The sequence below is a fragment of the Falco cherrug genome, chromosome 11, assembly GCF_023634085.1.
Source record: "Falco cherrug isolate bFalChe1 chromosome 11, bFalChe1.pri, whole genome shotgun sequence".
Taxonomy (NCBI): domain Eukaryota; kingdom Metazoa; phylum Chordata; class Aves; order Falconiformes; family Falconidae; genus Falco; species Falco cherrug.
Window position 1 is genome coordinate 31,183,971 of NC_073707.1, and position 23,607 is coordinate 31,207,577.

Consider the following 23,607-nt stretch of genomic DNA (forward strand, 5'->3'; position numbering starts at 1 on the left):
AGCTGAGTTATCTCTATCATGCCTTTTAGAAGGCTTTACTTTTTAGCATATATTAGGAATATGGTTAAGGGGAGAGATGTCAGGGTTGGATACATGCTTGCACCTTTGAAATTCACCATGGCTGTAACTAACCTCTTGAAGAGTCATGAAACTGAGTGCAACTTAGAATCTGTTCTAAATTGTGCCGTTAGCTGAGTTGACAGTTAGTAAAAGTCACAGAAAAGGCACCTGTAACCTCAGTTCCCCTCTCATCTCAGTTTTGGTACAAGCCTAGCATGGCTGACTTAAGGATCTAACCCAGAATGCAGCCTGTAATGTTTTGCATACAAATGTGCTTGCAAGAAGTGAAAATGCAAGGAATTAAAACATATAAATCAAATTTGTAGTCTCTTGCTTAATGCAAATTGAATAGTCTACAACAAAGACAAGAAACATCTGCTAAACAGAGTAAAAATTAATGAAGAAGAAAATTAAGATTGCTTTGTTGGTTTTTTTTATCAATTTGTGTTCAAATCTGAGAAATATTTAATAAGAATGCTACCACTTTGTAGCTAATTCAAAGTGATTCTAAATTGTTTCACTTCTATTTATATTTTCCTTGCATATTTTCGAGTTTTTCATAGAAGTTGTAAGTCTGTGATTCATTAACTTACCAGCAAATACTTTACAAACCTTTCCAAATATATCTTCATTCAGTAGTGATGCAAAGTTATGCTGTGATTTAAATTAAAGAATACTTTATAAAGCAGATTTGGCAGTCAGGATCATCTTCAGCTTTATCTGCTGGGCTTTTTTGGTGATATTTCAGTCACACTCCAATTCTTAGTGAGTTCATCTCTGGAAACTGACAGGGGAAAATGTGTTTTGAATAATTATGATACAGATGGCCTAACCAGGGAAACAGAATAAATCAGTGAGAATATCCAAGAGTATGTCTTGCCATTGAGAGGTGGACTCAGAATCAAAATTTTGGGATTGTGCTCCCACCAAGGTCCAAGGCAAAGACTCCCACTGACTTCAGTGGGAACAGAACTTGAGCTTTTTCTTCTCATTTCATTGTCCTTGTCACTATTAGTTTTTGTGAACCTTTTACCTATTTGGATCACCTGGTAACTGTGTAACTACTGAGATCAGAATCACATTGTATTTCTATCAGCTTCTTTCCATCCCACTTCCTTATGCCAGCTGCAGATTGTCTTTACGTCAATATGTGAGTTCTCTGTTAGAAAAATGTTTTACTTTTCACCTACAATAGCTGAATTTTTATTGCAATTCTAGAATTGTATTAATTCAAGGTCCTGTAAGTTGATAAACTTCAGAATTTCCTTCTGAAATACATTCCTGGTTCAATTTTTCCATAAAATTAGTACCAGCATCTTTTCTTGCACATGATAGTTTGGCTCTGATACTAAAAGTAAATAAGAACATGTAAACACTAATAAGCAACACGCCTTACTTTACTTGGGGAATTACACTGATTTTTGTTTTCTGAAAATAATGTTAGCTCCAGGTATAACTTACACCAAAATATATACATAAGTAAATAATCAGAAATTATATACCCTAACATTAGTAAGCCAGGTGTAGGATTTCCATTCTTATGTTATGTGTCTGTATGTGCGTACTTGCATGCAGTTAACCTTTCCAAGACATCCAGGATGTGCTTCAGTTGAACAGTGATACACTGCTTCAGTGTTGTGGTCTGATGCACGCTATTCCATGGCAGAATCTTATGTTTAAATAAAAGATGTTCCTAAAACATGACTCTTTTCCAGAAATCTCCCTGCATCCTGTGACTCTCATTCTTATTGACACTAAGGTCACTTTATGTTGCCAGGAAATAAATGAAAATCAGACTTTACACACAAAGATGTACTATAATGAGGAATGGGAATTGAGAATCGTGGAAAATAGAAAAGAACAACTTGTGTGGAAAATTGCTATTTTCATTCCACATCTGCAAATGTTCCTCTTCAATGGAGATGCAAGATGAGCAATACTCCTATAATAAGATTTCTCATAGGTTTACCAGGGAGAAGGCAGAATTTACCTGCAGTGCTTGGCATTTGCTGCAACGTGAAATTCTGGAAACAGTATTAGAAAGTGTTGTTTACATCAACTGAGATCGAAAGAAAGGATAAAAACTATTGGCAGAAAAACTAAACTTAATTTATCTGTTATCAAGACTATTGTAGAAAACAGTTTATGATATTACTATACTGTTATTCCTCTGGAGACCTATGTCTGTTATCCTGAATATTCTAAAACTTGTTTCTTTAAAACATCTGAAAGGAAATGCACAAGATATTTTACTGCATTGCAGTTTTATTCCTGACATGCAAAAAGCCAGTTCTATAGTTATCATTGGTACTAATTTTTCTATTATGATTTTACATATTAACAGAAGAAAAGGGAGATGGCTTTGTAGGCATCTGGGAATATTTTGATATAAGTTTCAGTGTTCTGACCTGCCATGAAAGGACTAACCTGCAGTAAGCTACATTAGTGTGCACTTCTGATTTATGCTAATAACACTGTTGGAATCTGAAAACCCTGAGAAGACTTTTCAAATAGGCAACAGAATACAGTCAATAATAACAGAAGCATACTCCAAATTTTAGCAACCCTGAGAATATTATAGAATATAAATTCTAGAAATTTTGGTAGTTAGTATTTTTATGAGGAAATTTCCATCAAACTAAAAGTTTCATGTTGGTGAAATTGTCCAGTAAAGCTGGTGACCCATCCAGTACTTTATCTTCACTGTTGATAGTAAATTCAGTTTGCTACTACAGTAAATTAAATGGTTTTAATTGTTATTATTAAAGTTATCCTTGTAAGTATCTTTATAAAAGGAGGCTACTTACAATCAAAAATAACTGGGTTTCTATTCTAACTAATAAATGGTCAAGCTAACAGTGTTGGTATTGTCCAGACGAGGAAAAAGTGAGTGCTTTCTCCAACATCTTATTCTGTATTTTAATTCTGGGTACCATGAAAATTGCCTATGAATCAACGTTGTATGTTGCTTTTTTTCTCTGGGACCCAAAAGAATTTCCCAATTTACTCCAGATCAGGCAACATATACACAGTTCCTACGTATTGTAACACTAAATAGAGGATGAATATATGTTTACATTAACAGATGATTTGCTTCTGTAGCCAACGCATGAAAACAAATTATGCCTTGATCGCTTCATGCCAGGTGCAAGCAGTAGGAGGAGCTGTTGAGCAAGAAATGTTTTTACACACATTCAAATCATTACATAGTCTATACGTTTGTGAAGCAGACTCAGTGATCACTATTCATTCCTTTCAGAAATAAAACAACAGTTAAGAGTTCTTCCCCCAAAAAAACCCCCAGAATTAAACCTTTCAATAACAACTGATATCCCAAATATTTATGGGATTTTTATTATTGATTTCCAGTGTTTAAAAGAAACATGTTTGGATCTTGAAGTTCTGTTCCTTCGCTGGGGAGATTTGCTGGAGTATGCAGTGCAGGATTCAGCCATGGAGTGCAGAGTGAAACCCATAACTGGGTTTCTTGGCTCACTCTGTATCAGATCATTGGCCTGTCTCAATGTTGCTTTGAATTTTGCACTTAGCAGTAAATTGGTGTAGAACTTTTACTCAATACCTGGATTGTTAGCATTTATTTAGTGGACAGTTCCATATCAAGGGCAGAATATTCAGATGGATGACTTTGAGATGGCCCTAGCACGATAACAATTGCTACCGCATTGCATCTGTTCAGCAGAACAAGACTTTGCCTGTACCCTGTTGTTTCATCTGCCTTCCATTCAGAAAAGAAAAGCCTTAAGACACTCTGCAGCTGCAGAGCATTTCAGATCGTATTTTCACAGTCGAGATGCTTTTGGAACCAGCTCCAACTCTTTTGCAGCATAAAATATGATTAATACAATGGAAGATAGGCAACAATAATCATTTGCTAATGGACTGCTCCAAGGTAGTATGAAGCATCTTAGCTTCTGGCAACCTTTAACACAGAGAGGGTCCTATACTTCTTTGGAGGAAATTTTGGACAGTGTATGGATACTAGTCCTCGGCAACTAAAATAACAATGAGGAGATGCACGCTGGTGACTGGAAGAGTGATTTGTGCACTCTCTGGTTTGAAACCACTTTATTTCACTTTGCAGTTTCATAGTCTGCATTCAAACTTCCATCAGTGTAACACAACTTTCACACAAGTCACTGCTCCCTGACAGTACATACACATTTATATTTCATTAAAATGACAACTGATTGAATAAATAATGAATTAGTTGGTGGTAGTAAGCAGTATTCTCCACATTTTTGCCTTTATTTTATCTTTTCTTAAACATAAATAGAACTAAAAGAAGCCACACTACAGTTGTCATTAAAACCAAACACGAACATTACAGATCCAGTTTTGCTTAGCGGCCACAAATGGCTTCCAGCCAGTACAATGAACAACTGAAAGGGGAGTTGCTGCAGCAGATACAGCAAAAAGCCAGAGAGAAGAAATTAGCTAAGGGCACATATACAAAGACAAACTGACTGTGCCGAGGGATCTGTGTTGTAATGCAAGTGTCCCAGGCACACTAAGACACAGTTTAGAGACAAAACTGAGGCTTTGTTTGAACTGAGCAGTTTCTCTAGAAAAAGCTCTATTCACAAAATGGGGACTTAGTCTGAAAAATATTATTTCATTGGTGCAAGTTATTTCAGCCTGTTTGTCACATTTGGTCTTATGTTTCCTGGAAGCACTTGTTATGTTTGCTCCTCAGTCAGCATCATAAGCTACAGATGCTGCAAAGTCTGTGTTGTTACTGTATTACTGGACTCATGGGCATGTATTTTGGCCTTTCAGGTAAAGAACCCGCAGCTCAACTCAAGTGGATAGAGACAGATAAGGAAAAGGTAAGAGTCTCTTCAGGCTTGAAACATACACCTTTGGATAGTCCTTTGAAATACTAGTACCTCTAAGACTTAAAGCAGTGCCGTTGTTTATACAACACATGTCATTAACTTTTCTGCTTCTCAGAGCTGGATGTAAGAATCAGGCACAAAAATGCTTAAATCATTAACTTTGGGTTAACAGAGTCTGAGTTTATGAAATTTACTTAAGCTGATCTTTGACAAAACTAGCAAAACAATAGTTTATGTATGTTTCCGTGTGACTTCTATGTTAAAAGTCCTAAGGAAGCAGGAGCTGCTGGAAGACTTGAAAGGCACGTACCTGAACGCTCAGCCTTGGCTGAAAGGCAGTTTTATATCCTTTTTCACTCAAAATTGCCAGCTGCTTTTGTGGTTTGCTAATTCATTTTCAATACCACTCTTATGCCTTTGACTATGGTATCAGCTGTCATACTCTCTCAGGTTGGTGTATGAGTTTTGTCAGCTTTCTGACCCCCACTCTGCCAGATGGCTGAAAATTGCTCCAGCTCATTTGCAGCTCAGGCTCAATGCTGACTTGTTTATATTCCAGCAAACTTCTGCTCACACAGTCACAGCTTGTAATTTTCATTGCTCATCAGTTAGCAGAAACCGACCACTTACAGAAACGGGTCAGGGAAAGAGAACGCACGGGTTTTGCCATTAAAACGCTGACTAGGCAAACTCTACTATCAGTTTAATAATTTAATTCCCACTTTGGTTCCACTTCACCTGCGAGCCCGTGAACGTAGCCGGAGATTGCTTGCTCGTCATGCAAGATTATCCCCCAGAAAAACCACAGCACCATTTTGCGTCCTGGCCGCCCGGGGGTGTAAGCCGAAGCGGGGAGCGGGGCTGGTAGAGTCCCCCCGACTTCTGGAACACGGTCAGCTGCCGCCGAGCGCTGGCTGCCGCGGCACTGCCCGCTGCAGGCCGGGCTGCGCTGCTGCTCTCGCGGCCGCTTGCCCGCAGCCGCCCGCCTCTCCCCGGGCCCAGCTCCACGGCCCCGCCGCACTACAAGCCCCAGAGGCCTCCGCCCCGCCACCGCCCCGCCGTGCCGGCGCCTCGCCGCGGAGGCCGCCGGGGCTTGTAGTCGGGCGGCGGGGGCCGGGCGAGGCGGAGGCGGCGGCGGTGGCGGCGCTCCGCCCCGGGGGAGGGCCGGCGCAAGGCGTGGGGGACACGGGAGACAGGTACCCGCGGGCGACCCTGCCAGGAACCTCCTCGTTGCGGCCGGTCGGTGGCTCGGCGACGCGGCGGGGCGAGCTGCGAGAGCGGCGGAGCGCGGCGGCCTCCCGCGGGGCCCTGAGGCGGAGCAGCGGCCTAGGGGCGCCCGCGCCGGGCTCGGGCTCTGAGGGGGGCCGCGGCCGCGGGGGTGCGGCAGCGGCGGAGCCTTCCTCCACGGGCCGGGCCGGGCCCGCTCCTCGCCGCTTCTAGCGGCGCGGCTCCCCCGCGGGAGGGACGGGGCGCCGCGGGGCCGGGACGCGCCGGTGGCCGCCGCCCGGCAGCGGCGGTGCGCGAAGCGGCCCCCCGAGGCCGCCGCCGGGAGGAGGGAGCGGCGGGGCGCGGGACTCGGCGCTGCCCGCCCGCCGGTTGCGCCCCAGCGGAGCATGCACTGACTCGCAGCCTCGGCTCAGAGCCATCCCAGCCGCCGGGGTGCGCGTTGCATGGTGTGGGGATACACGGTCTCGATAATAAATGATAGAGGATACAATGACTTTGCTGTCTCTGCTGGGTCGGATCATGCGTTACTTCTTGCTTAGACCGGAGACCCTGTTCTTACTGTGCATCAGCCTGGCCCTGTGGAGTTACTTCTTCCACACGGATGAAGTGAAAACCATTGTTAAGTCCAGCAGGGATGCGGTGAAGATGGTGAAGGGCAAGGTGGCTGAGATCATGCAGAATGACAGGCTCGGGGGGCTAGACGTGCTGGACGCAGAGTTCTCCAAGACCTGGGAGTTCAAGAGCCACAATGTGGCTGTCTACTCCATCCAAGGCCGGAGGGATCACATGGAGGACAGGTTCGAAGTAATCACTGACCTGGTGAACAAGACTCACCCCTCCATCTTCGGGATATTTGATGGGCATGGAGGAGAGGCAAGTGCTCAGATGGGAAAAAAACCAAAACCAAAACCCAAACAAAAAAAGGGTGTGGGGGGGGAGGATGGTATGGGGCAAGGAATGGATATGTTCTCCCCTAGCAGGTTTGTGCAGTTATCTTGAGACATTGGGGGTGGAGGGGTGTTGTCCTTGCTTCTTGGGGGAGGGGGGAGGGAGTCTCTAGGTATTGAGAAATACTCCATTCCATTTATGTCTCATTGCCCCTTCCATGATCAGTATGGTATAAATGTGTTTATACCCCTCTGCCCTTTGCGGTAGTAAAGGTTTAATTGAAGTAAAAGCTGTTGGAGGTGGCTCTGACGTGCATGGAATAATGACGATGAGCACAAACTCCCTGGAGTCATCTTTTGTTACAGCGAAGTGTTGTGTGATCTGATTTTGGCACAGGGATGGTCTCCCCCTCCTGTCAGCCAGGAGCTGGGCTCATCTGTAGTGGTTAGAGAGGAGTCCTCTTAAAGGCAGATGTGTGTGCAGCTCTAAAGCTGGTGTGCCTAAAATGTGTCTTCACAGTAATTCCCTCTCAAGTGAAGACCAGTAAGTTGCTGAGAATGAGTAATTGCATGTAGTTTTTAAGTTATTACTGCTGTGCTGTCATATTTGTCCCCTCCCTAGTGGAAAGCCAGGAAAACTGTAATTTTGAAACTTTCTGGTGTTTAACCACTTAACTTTTTTAGGTACGGCAAATTCCTTCAGGTTGTGCTGTGTAATTAGTATTAGATGGGATACTTCATTTATTACAGCTGACAGACATTGAATCTATAGCTTTCTCTTCATTTATGATTATGGTGCTGCCACGTAGCTTTCTGTATAGCTCAAAGTACGTGTTTCATAATGGTGGAAAAGGACAAAGAATTTGCCCTTGTGTGACAATTAGCTTTAGCAACCCATATGCTGGCTATGCGAAGCTGGAGAGAAATGTTGAAGTTTTTCATATAAGTGCTGCTGCCAAGGAGGGGTAAGGCAGCAAGAGAGCTCGGGTGTTCCTCCAGCAGCTTTTACAGAGTCCTGCCTAGAAAAGCATCGGCAGTGACCAGACACTAATGGAGCAAGAGGATGGCAGCTGCTGCCCCTCTAAACCTGTAAGTGCTGCCTGAAAAATCCAGGCCTTAGGCACATCATCAAAAAGCTGCTCTTCTGCTGCCTGCACGGTTCTAAAGGGAGCCAGTCATCTGTCCTGCTGCTGTCTTGCAGCAGCTATTGTTTTGCCCCCTTTAAAATAATGTGAACACTGGATATTGAAAATTGTCAGCTTAATGAAAAATTCTGATTGTTTTTGAAATCTGCTTTCCTTTTTATGTCAGATTTCAACTGGGGTACAGCTGTGCCAACTCTTACTGGCATACTTGTGCCAGTTCAGTATTCCTTGGCCTTCGAGGAATGCAAGTAGCAATGTATATGTATCGCAAACTGGTATACATCTGCTGAAGGAATATTGGTTCTGATCTGTGTATTTGATACATCTGGCTCTCTTGTTCTCTGAAGCTTTGGACGGAAGGTGCTTGTGCTCTGTCTTCTGCCTTCTTTCCCTTTGTTTAAACTGATAGTTTTCCTTGTCTGAACTGCTCAGCCAAACCAAGTTTGCAGGAATATCAGTCTCGTGTTTAAAAACAGTATTCTGAGATTGTTACAGATAGAAGTATGATAGACATGCTTAGACTTCACTAAAAAAAACCACTTTCACACTGTGAAAGGAGGATCTTATTGCTTTCGAGAATTTTGCATCATATATGTATCTTGCTCTGCACTTGATTGCAAACTCAGTATATTAAATAATCCAAAACTAACACAGAGAATAGCTAAATTACAAGAATGTGCCCTATATATTTTTGTTTGTTTGTTTTGTTGTGGATGTTGGAAGTACATTCGTAGGGTATATTAATGATAATACAGGACCTGTGGAAAGTGCCTTTCTCTTTTGTGTTCCAATTCCTTGGAACTTGCTCTAATTGACTCAGTGGCAAAGTCTGAGTCTTTTATATGAGGCCTGTCATTTTGAAAGGTGACAGCAGATCTTTCTCCAAACCTTGCTTAAGTTAGTATTTGTAAAATGTATGTATCTATTATCCCTGATTTATCTTTCCCCAGGTGGTCTTAGTGGCCTTTATTCCTACAAAAATACATGCCTAATCACTGAGGACATAACTAGTTTCTAGCTTTTAGATTTTATGTAGAACTGATTAGAAGAGCATGAATTGTGTGCTGTGCATACAGCAAAAAATAATGAAAAACACTTTTTAATCTAAGCAGGTTTTGAGTACAAAAGAGGGGAGGGAGAAGAAACAGCAAAAAATAATGCTCTTATTTAATCAATAATACATAATACTAAATTTTGGGTCATTATTTGAATTGATTTTCTGGATGTTGGGGTTTTTTGTTGTTGTTGGTTTTTTTTACGATAAATGACTCTGTGGAACACTTTACCTACATATGTAGCAAAGCCTTTGTGGAGATTAAATTTTTCATATGGGCTTCCAGTAAATTTCTTTATGTGTATTTAAAGAACAAAGAACTGCTAATCTCTGGAGTTACACGTGAAAGAAACTGTTCTGTATAGGGAACAATTGTTTTTCCAAACAGACAATACCACAAATGAGATGCTAGATTAATTCTACCGAGCTATATACAAGGGAGTGTGTCTTCATTAATTACTTCCTGCCATATCATGTTGAAGTAGAAGGACGGAGAAAAACAGGATTCAAGTAATATGTATTACTGTGTAGTGATAATTTATGAAGACTTCTGAGTTTTGCTTAATTATTACTAACATTTTGCATAAATTCTCCTTTTCAGTTTTGTCATTTCCTCTTCCATCTTAAAACTCTAGCCTGAATAGGTTGCTAGCCTTTTACTTAAATTTTGTGGCTGGCTTGATGAGAAAGCAATAAGCAAAAATAATTATTAATGCTCTGTGTTACAGCTAAGAATCTGGTGTGCTGCTGCAACTACTTGTTAAAGGCAATAATATTTCAGAGAAAAAACTTGATAAATGGTGCGTAACTTGGTCTTCCTTTTATAAAGAGTTAGTTTGTTTCCTGAAGATTGAATAACAGTAGTAATGCAAAACAGGTAGCGGGCAAAGAAGTAGACTCAGAAAGAACAAGGAAAAGTTTCTGTTTGTTGTTTTACTGAATGACTTTGGCCAAAGGAGTCTTCAAGTGGTCTAACAGAATCATAAAAGAAGAGAAGAAAGTATTTTTGTCTGTTCTGTCATCAGCTTAAAGATGGCTTGGGTGCTTCTTCCCCGCCCCTTTCCCTTTTTCGTTTATTTTGAAGTTTTGGGGCTGCCTAGACTGGAAGATTGAGAAGTAGCAAATTCCATAAATGACAAAATAACAAGCAATGAGCTTGAAAGCTGAGCAAATGAAAGATTGGATGCTTAATCAGAATGATTTATTTAACTATTTTAACTATCATTTACTAAAGTGTTCTTTTTCTCAACTATTTAAGGTTTAAGCACTCAGTTTAATGAGATCTCAGTATTAGACAAGAACAAAGTAGCTCAGCTACCATCTGCAGTTTTATGGTTATGGCTATGTTGCATATCATTGTTTTTTCCCTAACCCTATGAGGTGAAGACTTTAAAAATAATTATAGTAATAGATAGTACCTTATATGCTGCCTGTGCTTGTTTGCAGTTGTAAACTGATGTGGGTAACGACGGTGGGAAATTAAAGCTCAGTAACTGTCTCATAAAAAATGTCTTGCTCTTTTTATTTCTCTTAGCCTCTTTAAATAGGAACATGGCAAGGCTTGTCCCTTATGATCTATAGGTATGGATAAGAGCATTTTGCATGATATAATTGGCTCTTAGAGATGCTGATGTTGTGTTACAGTATGTGAAATAAACCTTTTTGTTTTTATTCATAATGTAAGGAAAGATTGGGGAGCTTAAGTGTGAAAGGAGGGAATTTGCTGTATAAATGGCTAATGTTTGTAACCACATACAGAATCACATAACGCTTTGTGTGCCCCAGGACCTTGAAATCAGTAGCATGAACTGCTGGCAGAAGTCTCTGATTACCGATTAACTTACAAAGCCAAAAAAAAAAAAAAGAAAGGTCAGAAGATAATGGTGAGAGATGGTGAGAGCCCTTACCAGCATTGTCTGAGACTATGGAAACATGAATGCTGAGGTGAGGCCTGAGAAGAGGGCACCCTGCCAGCTGAGTTTAAATGATCCTGCTGTGCATCCAAAATACAGGTACTTGAAAGCATGATTAATTCCTCCCGGATTCACTGTGGTGAACTTGCTGTCGTTTTCAGGCCTGCCACAACAAACAATTTGCCGTGAGGTTAGGTTGGGAAGGAAACTTCTGAAATGCTGAGTACCATGGTAATAGCTTGTGTGCATATTCTCCTTCTTTAATGAATGAGTTGACTTGGTCTTCGATGAAGGTGAAGGGGTAAAGTGCTTTAAATTTACGAAACACGTGCAGATATCAGCAGAGCAGCTGTAAATCTTGCTGTCAGAGCAGGACATGGTGTCTGTACACTTACTTTAATATCAGTTAACATGATTTTTAACCTCTTCACAAACTGATGACCTGAACTGACCTGGGTGTAAGCTGTGCTATGATGGTGAGCATCTTTTCAGGCATTGATAGGGGGAAACATTCCATTTAGTTGGAGGTGATAGTGACAGTTGCAAGATAATATTTGCCTTTCACCAAATATGAACTAATATTTTTATTTTTATGATCTTGGGATTTTTTTCATAGTTTCTGATCCTAATAGCAGAAGGTGTTTATGCTGTGTTGAAAGAAGAGAAAGCTAACAGTTTTGGGGTTTTCCTAAATTTATCTGGGTCTGCTAATTCTAATTCAAAACCTATTCCTCTGTTACTGAACTACTTAAGCAAACTTAGTGATGAAAATTTATCTATCATACTTCTGAGTAAAGGCCATTAAGGATGAATTGCTTGAGATTTTATAAAATGTAAGAATAAATCAACAGCTTTGAATTTTTATGGACGTTATTGCAGTTTTTAAAAAGAAACTGCTGGGATGGTTTTCCCTTTTATAGTAATTTCCTTCAGTTTCCAATCTAGAATCTTCTGCAAAGTGCCTAAATGTTTGAATAAATATTTACGTAGGTGAGGTCATGTTGATAGGCAAGTCTCAAATCTGCTTATAAATTCCACAAGTGGCCTAAAATACAAGCCAAAATGATATATAGAAACATTTCTGTCATTTTGTTTAGTTTATCCAAGTTTTCACCCTACAAAACCATGCTTATTTGATTTTTAAGTCTGCACTATACACTCATTTGCTGTACAAAACTGTGACTTAAAATTGATTAAAATGGTGTAAAAATACGTAATTGGGAGTAGGAACTCTTATCACTGCTGTTCACAGCTGTATCATTGGGTGTAGAATTGAGTCTTTTTCAATTTTTATAAAAATCAAAAAGTCAATTAATTTTAAATGTAGTCTGTCAGCTTAGCTTGGATCAGGGCTTCCATGTTTGGGCACACAGGCAGCCAACTGATTGGCACTGGTTTAATTAAATTAATTTTGATTTTTATATGCTTTTAGATTATAAAAGGAATTTTAAGTTTCTCTGTGAACTTGACTAACTCTGACTGCTCCGTAGGAAGCATTTGTGTGCGTGCTTTTTATGTGTGGTCAATGCTCAGTAGCTTATCCATCGCTGTAGATGGGGAGGATATTTCACAGCTACCAAACAGGAATGTTCAGACCGCAGTTGTTAGTGCCTGACGCTTTTTAACTTGATACCCTGCGGCAGCACTGCTGTGGCAATGTCCTTAGATACATAAGCTGTCTCTAAAGATGGATCAAAGCTCAGAGACGAGCAACATCTTAAATTGCTTAAAAACTGATACTGCTTACCACACAATATAGGCAATGGTGAAGACTTGTTAGCTAGTCGTGCTTAACCTAGTGTCCAGCCTGGACAATAGTAAACTTAAATACACTTTTGGGGCAGTAGGATTTTGATCGATTCTGTTCTGCATGTCAGGAACCTGGATATTTTTGCTTTTAATAGTGTGAGAGAAAGAAAATTTGGATGCTTCTGTCATGTGGAATTAGTTAAAACAGCAGATTGCTCTAGCTTTGTCTTGAGTGTCATGCTTTCAGTAGCTTTTTTGGACCAGAGTAGTATTTTTCCTTCCTCCCTGTTGTTAGAGATCCAAATATTTATGGTGTAAATTGTTCCTTAAAGCTGAGTTTTGGCTTCTGGCAATTTTATTTTTTTCAACACTCTCCAGGCATATGGATGCTTTGTTTTGCTGCTGTCTAGTTTTTGCTGGTGGACACGTTTTTCTGCAGCTCACTTGGCCCTGTAGGAAGGCCCCATATGCATTGCTGGGTTCCCCTGCACTGGGTCTGGCACCTCTAAATTTTTCCTTGCTCTCAGGACTCTTCAGCCTTGTTCCTCTTCATCTGGCCCATCTAGCATGCTTTCTCAGCCCATAGGTATTGCCTTCACAAAACTGAAACTATGGGCAGTGGTGCCCCTTTCCCTCGGCCTCAGGAACCTTTGAATATGCTGATCTCTTCAGAAATGGTCATGTGTGAGATCTGCTGAGTTTTGTGACCCATCCCTGCTGAGGTGTTCAAGGCCAAGTTGGATGGGGCTTTGAGCAACCTGGTCTAGTGGAAGGTGTCCCTGCACATGGCAGGGGTGTTGGAAGCTGGCGATCTTCAAGGTCCCTTCCAAGAAAAAACATTCTATGAAAGGCAGTCCAAAGGTATTTCACAGTAATGTTTCTGGGGTCTTGAGGTTCAGGGCTTGCTGTCCATTTTAAGCACAGCATAGATACAGATATATCTGGAGAAAGGAACAAAATGCTTGTATACTCCCTGTAGTCCCCTTTGGTTTGAATCTATGTCCTTGAAAGGAGAGTTTCCAAAACTAATTTAAGGGCAGCAGCTGCTCTAATTATGCACAGAAGGTCACATGCCTCTAGCTCCACTTCTTCACTGTAATACTTGGTAAAACCTTAAAGTTTAAGTGAACGCACCCACCCTTTGGATCCTACTGCCAGCCTTCCTACTCTGTGCCCCTGCAAAGACACTGCCTCACCCACATGCCTGTCCCCCCTGCTGTCCAGGCAATTTGTGACCATGCTTCTGTACTGAGCATTCCATGAACCTTACACCTTCATCTGTTCAGGGGATGCTCTGCTTCAACAAGCTATACTCTATTTGTCCGTGCCAGCCCTTGGGTCTTTGCAACTGGTAGGTCCTTGCGTGTGCTGGGACCCAAGCAGACCCAGGAAGAGCAGTACAGCAGCACTGGGGTGCTCAGCCTGCATCTCGAGCAGGATGCCAAAGACAAGCAGTAATGTGAGCTGTTGCTGCTCATACTGTGTGGCACATCCGTGCTGATTAGAATGATCTGCATGTTCCTAGCGTGCATGCCCCGGTTTGAAAACCTCTGTAACAAGTTCAGGAATGTATGCCCTGTGCCACTGCCTTCTGAAGTAGGGAGCAGGTATGGGTGACACTCTTTTTTTTTTTTCTTTAAGACAGCTTTTATAACTACAAGTTCCCTTCAGCTGATGACTTCATAGTCAGGTTCATCATCAATGTTCACCATCAGTGACTATTAATAGGTATCAGTCCAGCTGGACAGACCAGTTTCCCTGGCTCGTGGGCAGCCCAAGAGATCCCCCATGTAAAAGAAGGTCATGAAGACTTAATGACCCTTTGTCTTTATTAGTCCTGTAGAGTTTCATTTCGCCCTGAAGGTAGTAAGACAACAAACGCTACAGCTACACCAAGTCCAAAAGGAAGTTTCCATCCTGACAAAGATGTATGTACAGACAGCTGGAGCTCTCGAGGCCATTGTAAGTTGTATGCAGAATCGGTATTTGCAACAAGTTGGAGAATTTCTTTTGGGCTGTTTGTGTACTTTTACTCCTGTTGTTTAGCTAGTGTTAAACGATTCAGCTAGTGTTTTTATTAAAGCAGTTTTACCTTATTGCTGAATGGAGAGATCTCATTTGAAAGCAGCGTAGCTTAAAAAAAAAGTTAATTTCATTGCAGTTCACAAGGAAAAAGGTTTGCGGGTGCCAGAATACTAACAGATACTCACGTCAGGGTAAGTAGGGGAGGCTGGTGAGAATGTGTAAATTGTAGTTTAAAAATCTGTGCATTTATGCCATAAGGCCTGATATTTAGATGGCAAAGCTGTTCCTGATCTGGTATAAGTGAACTATCTTGATCACATTCAAGAAATAAAAAGAACAGAAAGTACTTGTTAAGACCAGGCTTTCAGATCTAGAATAATTTGCAGGCCATAAAATAATCTGAACGGAAAAATATACCTCTTTCTACTCTGGTAGACAAGTCATTCCAGAAAAGTAGCTGTTAGGTGGTCACATATGGCACTGAGCTGGGACAGGGGCTCAGGCTCCAGGATAGCGATGTCCAAGTTGTCATGTCATAAGCAAAGCGGACAAGGGGAGAGGAAGAAGCATCATTCTTTCGGTTGGGTGCCATAACAAACTTCTGAGACCTGCATGGCAGCACAGAGTACCAATCCTACTGCTGCTGATACAAATTGATTATGATGCTGAAACATTGCTGGCTCTCATCATCTCCGACCTTGTCTGATTCACAGCTGTGTGAGCAGCTGACATCTCCAGCCAGACAATCAAAGTACGTGTTTTAACTGCTAAACCACAATGCAATTATCCATAGCACGTCATGTTGGCAAACCTCAAAGCTCCCCTGGAGAAATGAACATTTATTTGCATTTACTTTCAGTGCTAAAATGTTATCCCTTGCAAATTTTGTCATTGTCATAAATGTTGAAAAGGCTTGGGTGGTTTTTTCTTTTTTTTTTCTTTTTTTTTCTTTTTTTTTTTTTTCCAAATCCCCTTCAGGGGTAAACATTTGATTTTATTAAGTTCTGTTATAATAGCTGAAACTGTCATACACTACTGCTTTCAATCAATGCTTTTTAATGTAATAAATCTCTTTACTTTTTCATTCTCTACCAGATAGAAAACTGCTGGAGGGCATGAAACATTTCTTCTGATAAGTGAAAGTGCGTGGCCCGTAATACAGTTCTCTGGTGTTGCTGTGGCTCGCTTGCTTTTCTTTAAACTTGCATTTTAAATGGGAACATAATTTATTTGCAGGTACTCTATGCACGGGCTGCACTACAGAATTGCCTAAACTTTCCCTGAAGTGTATGTTTCCTCCAAACGCACACTGAAGCTGATGTATTTTAATATCTGATTGTGATCAGCATTAAATAAAATGTCTATCCAAGCCTATATACTTCAGGACTGGAAACTTAGTGTGGGAGTAGGAGGAAGGGGAGGGCAAAACACGCTTGTCTGTAGTTTTCTTAATGTTTATACCCCTGAGCTTTCATCTGTTTCCTGCATTTGAGTGTGAAATTTGTTGTCTTAATTTTTCTAGCCTTTTTTTTTTTTCTTCTTAAGTCTTTTTAGAGATGTGTAGGACACTATGCAGGGTGTAGAAGGTGCTTTGAATGTTTTTCTTTTTTTTTCAATCTGACATACACAGATGTGGTTACAGTGGGTTTATTTCTCTTGAGAAGCAGGGAACTTGGACAAGAATCTGGATGATCCCACTGAACAGAACGATTACATTCATTAGATCTTTATTCCTGATCACCCTAAGTTTGGCCCTTTATTGATATGGAAGAAAAGGGAAATCACAAAGGGAGAAGTAGAAAAATAACTGCAGAACAGACAAAAGCAGGCTCTAGTTCACAAGGAGAGAAGCAGCAACACTGGAAAGGAGACCAATCTCATTTCTCTGGTGTGGTGTTAACAGGGAGATGCCAAACTGACCAAAGTCGTATGTAGGGTTACAGTATATGTGGTTGTGTTATAACTCATGTGCTCCTATAATTGAGATAAAACAAGATTTTGTTGTGAAAGGCCTATGATAATGATCACCTGATACTGGGATCATGATGCTTAAGCACACCTGATCACAGTTGCTGATGTGAGGACTATGCCAACTTGACTGTGGGCGTGATGCTGCTGGGATTTACCTGGGAGAGAAGTGAAGGTGAGTGGCCTTGCATTCCATGCTTGGAGATGCAGTTAACTCTGAACTATGACAAGGAAACTAAATTTTTACTAACTGCTTGAAAAGAAGCTGCTGTTACTTTCAATTTCATGGCCAAAAAAGATATCTGGTGTCCCTACTGGAATAACAAGGCACAGGGATGCCAGCACAGGAAGGGGATGAGGGAGATGAGAAGTGGATCTTGGGACTTGAAGACAAGAATTATGAGTAGAGGAGAAAAGAGAATGGTGTGTGTTATTATGTTGTAACTTGCCTTCATTTTAGATTGCTGTAAGACTGCATGTATTTAATAACAAACTGTCCTAGCAAGATCACCAGGCAGCTATAGGAAAACTACTATCAGTTTCAATGTACTATTGTTGATACACTGCTGGAGATCCAAAACCTGAGAGATATATGTGTAAGAGTTAATTCTGTGGTTTAGGATTTTATCTCTCTCTGTGCATGTTTGAGAGAAACAGAGAGCACAAGTGTGCGTTTTGGCAGCATTTCTTTATGGCTTTTGAAAGATCATCAACAATTTTGTAACTCTGGATGCTCTGGAAACTAAACTTTGCCCTCTTTGTTCCTACTGATGGTCACTGGCTTGCTGGCACGTATCAGCAGTCCTTATTGCTCAGGACTTAGAGAACAAAATGTAGGATCAGCTGCCTGTTTTATAGGGCCAATTGGCATCAACATGTCAGAGAAGAGCTCCGAGCAGCCCCTCTTCTTGCTTGTTTCATGCATAAATAGTAAGAGGTGCTAGATAATTTACAAAGATGTTATGGCAGATGTTTTCATTTTGCAAAATTCTTTATGCTTTCATATAAAATACATCACATAAGTTTGCCTTATTTTTAAAAGTCACAACTACTGTTATAGTAGTGGTTTTGGAAGGCAAAGTAGCATGATTGAATTCTCTGAGGATGAATGTTGCATAAAAGATTTGTAATCTTTGGCAATTAGAAAATTGTTGCTGAGGTTAATGGTGATATTATTTTTAACTTTGAGGGCAGGAGCAATCTCCTGCCTCCAGGATGGAATTATTTCAATCAGTGCTTTAAATAAACACTTTCTGTGATGCCTTAAATTGACAAACATTTAAGTCATCAACCTGAATTCTTTTTTTGCTTTAATATTTATCTTAGCAATTATGTATCCTGATATACTGATTGACATTTTTATTTTGAATTGTTTCTGAAAAGGAGAATGGTATTTACTATCATTTTTTTCTTTGAGATTTTTTTTGCCCTGCTTTTGTGTGAATGTTGTAACAGTAAATAAAAGCAAAACAACAAGCTAAATAAGAGGCCAAATAATGTATCTACATCTGTTAAAAGTTATTGAATTATTTGTATCTAGAACTACATGTACACAATATTTTAAGCCCCTGGAGGGTGAACTGATTTGAGACATGCTTCTGGGACTTTTAAGGTCAGTTTTGTGATGGAAGCCCTCTTATCAAGTATCTCCTCCCAAGACCTGGAATCTGTGGCCAGGTTGTTATGAGGTTGGGTACCATCTCTTCAGACTCCAGTTATAACTTGAGTTAGAGCAGGCTGGACAAGAATTGGAGGTAGTTCTACCTGATCGAGCTAACCTACCAGCTCTTCAAAGAGAATGATGATGGTAGTCAATAATTTCAAGAATGCCACAGTTTTTCCTGCTTAGGAGAACCTGCTATCCTGTAAGGTATTCTTTGCTAGGTATTGGTGTCCTCATCTGAAGTTGCTTAAAGGCTCTGTTCTAGTGGCTCTAGTTGAGGTGGTACCTTGACTTTACTAATTCAGTAATTCTTATTTCTCTTCAACCTTCATGGGCAAGTATGTGCTGTTTCTAATCTATTGATTAGTTATCTTAAGGAGATAGCTTTTATTATCAGGCTTTGAGATGTAAATTTTGTTAAGGTTTTTTTTTTAAGTAACATTTTTCTTTAAAAAAGCAACTTGTATCTAACTTATCTGCCTCCTTGTTAAGAACAGTGATGGTCTGCCTGGTAGCATTGTGTAGCAGCTCAAGGCGGTAGCTGCGTATTGGTTTGTGTTGCAGGTCTGCATGGGATGACTAGAAAAATACTCTGAGTAAATTCGAGTATCTCTTGGGATGTGTTGGGTTTTGCACTCAACACTTTTAAGTTGCATGAGTTGCAGTTTGTGCATTCCAAAGTGTTAATGTGAACTTTCAAGACTGGCCATTGAAAGACCTGCTTCTAATAAACTATAAACAACATGATGATGCTGTGGTAGAAGAGCCAAAAGAAAGTGTATCCAGCTGCATATTGGAATTAGTTATTTCAAATACAGGTTTTAAAAGCTTTTTTGGCTTGTGAGTTGTACGTCTCTTATTAAGGAACAACCTGACTGTGAAGGAAGATGAAAATCATGTTGATGAATAATACGAAAGGCCAGAACCTCAAACCTATTACAGTGAAGAGAGGTATTTTTACTGGAATGTTTTGTTACTGAGTTTCCCGGCACTCCCAATTGGTAGGAGAGCTAAATACAATGTCAGTGACACACACTGTTTAATTGAGAGGTTTATATATATATATATATACAAATTGAAAACAGCATTTTGTCTGTTACCATGGCTTTAAGTCGACCTCACTATGCTTCTGATACAAAGTATTTCAAAAGTGTGTCACAAAAACATATTATACCTCTGCGAACAGGTGTTTTCAGATCATTTTACAGGCTTAAATTTCTGCTTATGTCCCTTGGCTGTTCCAATACAAGTCAGTAACACAACTGAAAATAGAACTTTATAGTCCTCCTCTCATTCTCCCCCAGGTGCAACTGCTCCTCTTTCTCTCTGTCAGACACTGACATCCTTAACTGTGTGCCTTCCATTATTTGATGTAACACCATCAACCACCTGCTGGGTTTTGCAGTCTTCAGTTTCTTTTCTTAATGTGGTTATCAACAACATAATGGCACCTAAGACCTAGCAGTATCAATGCTTATTTGGCATCGGTACTGTGGATCTTAGTGGTTGTCTTTCATGACAAAATAATGTTACTGGCGTGTCCCTGTCACTGTGAGAAACCCTGAGCTGAACCTGGGGCAAGTGCTGTGCTACTGTTTGTCATATTTAAAATTAATTTTTTCAGCATTTTGTTGTAAAACAGAATTTTTTGTTTAAAAAGTGATCTAAATAGGAAAGTATGAGTGTGAGAAAGTGGTCACAGACATAACAAGGATGAGGAGCACAGCTGGTTTCTCATGAACTGCCAGACCTGGTGGCTGACGTGATAGCTGAAACTCACTGCAGATGTCATGAACTCATGACACGTGACATGAGAGTCTGACACTTCATCAGTCATTTCTGGAGCTGGAGTGGGTCTGCCTGGCAGTTTTGGGAGACCCAAACATGTAACCAATTAGCTGAGTTAACCCCCAGAGCTTCCAGCCCTTTCTTTGTGGTGCTGTGCAGGGGGGAGAAGCTGAATGTAATCCCTGTGCTCACCTGCTTCTCTGTAAAGGGAACTTGGTGTTCCCTTTCTTTGCCAGCAAGAGTCTTTCAGTAGGGAGCCAATGGCAAGACTTGAAAACTCTGCATAATTTGTCCTCTCTTGAGCAACATAAAGGAGAATCACTGAGCAGTCTTTTGCTTGCAATGTAACTGCTGCAGGTGTTGCAGCATGGGTTCCTGAGGCAGTGCTCTTTCTTCTCTCTAATTTTCTGGTGTTGAGAGTCAAATAAATGCCCTGGAAGACTAAAACTTTGTGGAAGCTTTTGATCCAGGACACCAACTTCTAAGAGGCTGGAACCGACTGAGTAATGTCTTTTTTATTTAAATAAAGAAAGAGAAGTTAAATTAGGGAACATAGGGGATTATTATTATTATTATTATTTTCATGAAAATGCCCCAGAAGATCTAGTTAAGTGGTTTTGGTTTTGACTTTCAAAGTTATGTTAATAAAACATTCATGACTGCCTGATCGTTCCTGAATTAAATTGCCATATTGCAAGAAAATGGTCCTGAGCAGTGTGGGGTGTTTCAAGGTGAAGAGGGATGGGTTGGGAACACTAAAAGGGCATTAAATTATTATGGGAGTAGGGCGTCTGCGTTTTACCATGCCTCTGTATAGTCATATGATGAGAGGAAATCAAATCAAGCAAATAAAGAAAGTGTGTGTATTACCCCAGCTGAACAGGGATGAGCTTATCACTTAACTGACTCCATGACACTGGAAAGAACTTACAGGTATTACTTTTGTGCAGCAAGAGTTAGTGAGATACTACAAAAATAAAATAAAAAAAAAAGGGGGGGGGGGGGGGGAGACATGATGAGTGTTCAAAAGGAGCAAATATGTAAATGTGTTGTAGGGAGAAGTAATTAGTGGTAGGAATAAGCTAATGCCCAGGCCCTGAGCTGCCAGAGAATCTAGATTCCTCAGAAACAGTTTCAGAATGCATCACCAGTGCCTTCTCTACTTCAGTCATTAAGCTGTAATACCAAAGAACTTACTCAGATGCCAGAGTTCAAAAGCCTGTCGTTAAACTGACTTCTTGGGAAGAATATGAGTCAAAACACTCAAGTTTGGTTTTTTAGCAATGTGTCTCTGCAGATGCCTGTGTCCTGGGGAGCACAGTTCCTACCCACTGATGTACTTCAGGAGTCTGAGGGAGCACCTCTTTTCATCTGGATTTTGAAAGCTCTGGCCCTGGGTTCACGCGGCCATAAGCATGTGCACAGATGTCTGGAGGGAACACTAACAGCCGTGTAGCACTGGCAGTGCTCCGTAAGTGCTCTGCAGTTTTTCCTCCAACTCCCTAGCTGTGGTGCTCTAGGTTGATAAATTAGAGAAGGGTCAGGGCTGCTTTGGGAGTTAGCAGTGTTTCTTGCACTTCAGTAGGAGATATGGGACCAATGTTGCCTTGAGCTCTCCCTGTCATGTGACCTTACTATTTTAAATATGATAATTTTCAATATTTGAGACCATTTGAACCAACTGGAAATAGTAAACATGTTAATGATCTCTTGCTTGCAAGAAGTCGAAAAGAGCAGGGCTATTTTAAATTACAGTTGAATTCCAAAGGGACCAAAGTAAGGATGGGCTTAACTGCCTGGTGCGTGTCTCATATACCTGTCAGGTACCTGGTAATTGTGGGGCGTGCACCTGAAAGGGGAGGCATAGGCACAGGCTTTCTTATCCCTGATGTCTTCTTTCATTAGCAGAATTTATAGCATTATGGGACACTATTTACAGCAAAAAAAGAGCTTGACTTTTTGATTTATCAAAGGATAGAAACTGAAGATCTCATCAGTCCAAAGTGATATTTGAGGGAAAGTTTAAAAAATAAGTGAAACAAGCTGTCTTTTCCCTTCCTTCCCTTGATACAGAAAACCAAAATCAATTCATTTGTTCCTTGATTCATTACGGTAAAAATAAGAATATCTGTTTCAACTTGAAAATGATGTTTGAAACAAGGATCAAGAGAGACCCGTGTATTGAACTGACTTACCAAAGCTGGCTTTGTTGTGCACTTGTGTGTGTAATAATCATGAACACCGCTGCTCCTGCAGCTGGATAGCTCTTTCTTGAGGACATCTAATGAAAGCCACCACCAGTCCCAACAGAAGTAGTGACAACGTGAAAATATCTGTGTGCATGGAAGCAGCTGTAAAGAGAGTTTTCTTAGGTATTCATCATCCTGTTTCATTTCCGGTTGTGTTGTTTCCAAAGCTCTTGATAGAAAAGCTATTTGTTGTTTGGGACAAAACTGAAAAAGGAAAGATGGCCACTCTCTGAGCAAGATGTACAGGCTCTTAATATATTTCTGTGCATTTCATAATATCAGATATTCTTGTGCTGGACTGAGAGGAGATACAAGGGTGCAACTGCAAAATCTTGGTTAGCAGTGTCTCTTGTAATTGCAGTGCACCTGTGTAATGTACTTCATGATCCACAGCGTGCCAACTCCTGCTTTGTCATGTGAGTTCCTAGTGGGGAAAAAGAGCAGCTTGTACAGAAGCCTGAGGCTATAATGGCTTTAACGTTCATTTGAAATGTTTCTTAAGAATGAGGAGAGCTATTGCATTAGAATGCACAATTGCATCAGGTTATGATAGTTTGGAGACATAAGGCATGCTTGTTACCATGGTCACTGTCGTGACTGTGGCATGTGCAAGTTTGTTTGAACTAGCCTGAGTACCATGACTTGTGTAGCTGTTTCAGCACTCTGATTTCAGACTGAATAAAGATGTGTAAAGTTAGCCTGTGTGGGTCTCCATTTCAAAGCAGCCACGTGCTAGCAATATGCAAAGCAGCTATTTAAAATCTGCACGTCAGCACAGTAGTGTAGATTATCTTCAGTATAAATATATCTTCTGCTGTCTCCACCAGACCTACTTAATTCCTGTTCATTTTTCCCAGCAACAAAGCTGGGAAAGTTTAACTGCTTAAATGGACTATTTGTTAGCTATTACGGGAATTCATGCTTGGTATTTGTACACAAAAGCAGATCGTTGTTCATTAGGATGGAATTGGGATTTCAAGTTAGTAAGAGATGATAAAAGTACTGTTTCAGATTCTGCTATAT

At 40.7% G+C, this 23,607-nt stretch overlaps 1 protein-coding gene across 2 annotated transcripts in view; it reads left to right on the forward strand.

The window, feature by feature from the left end:
- The first annotated feature begins 6,059 nt into the window (after nucleotides 1–6,059).
- PPM1L (protein phosphatase, Mg2+/Mn2+ dependent 1L) overlaps nucleotides 6,060–23,607 on the forward strand; it is a 108,520-nt gene continuing 90,972 nt past the window's right edge. Inside the window, exon 1 of one of the 2 annotated variants that reach the window (XM_055723454.1) lies at nucleotides 6,060–7,020. In XM_055723454.1, coding sequence (XP_055579429.1) covers nucleotides 6,618–7,020 — 403 coding nt within the window. In that variant the 5' untranslated portion in view covers nucleotides 6,060–6,617. Of the gene's footprint in view, nucleotides 7,021–11,095; nucleotides 11,242–23,607 lie in introns of those variants that run through there. The other variant, XM_027806617.2, reaches the window with a different exon arrangement.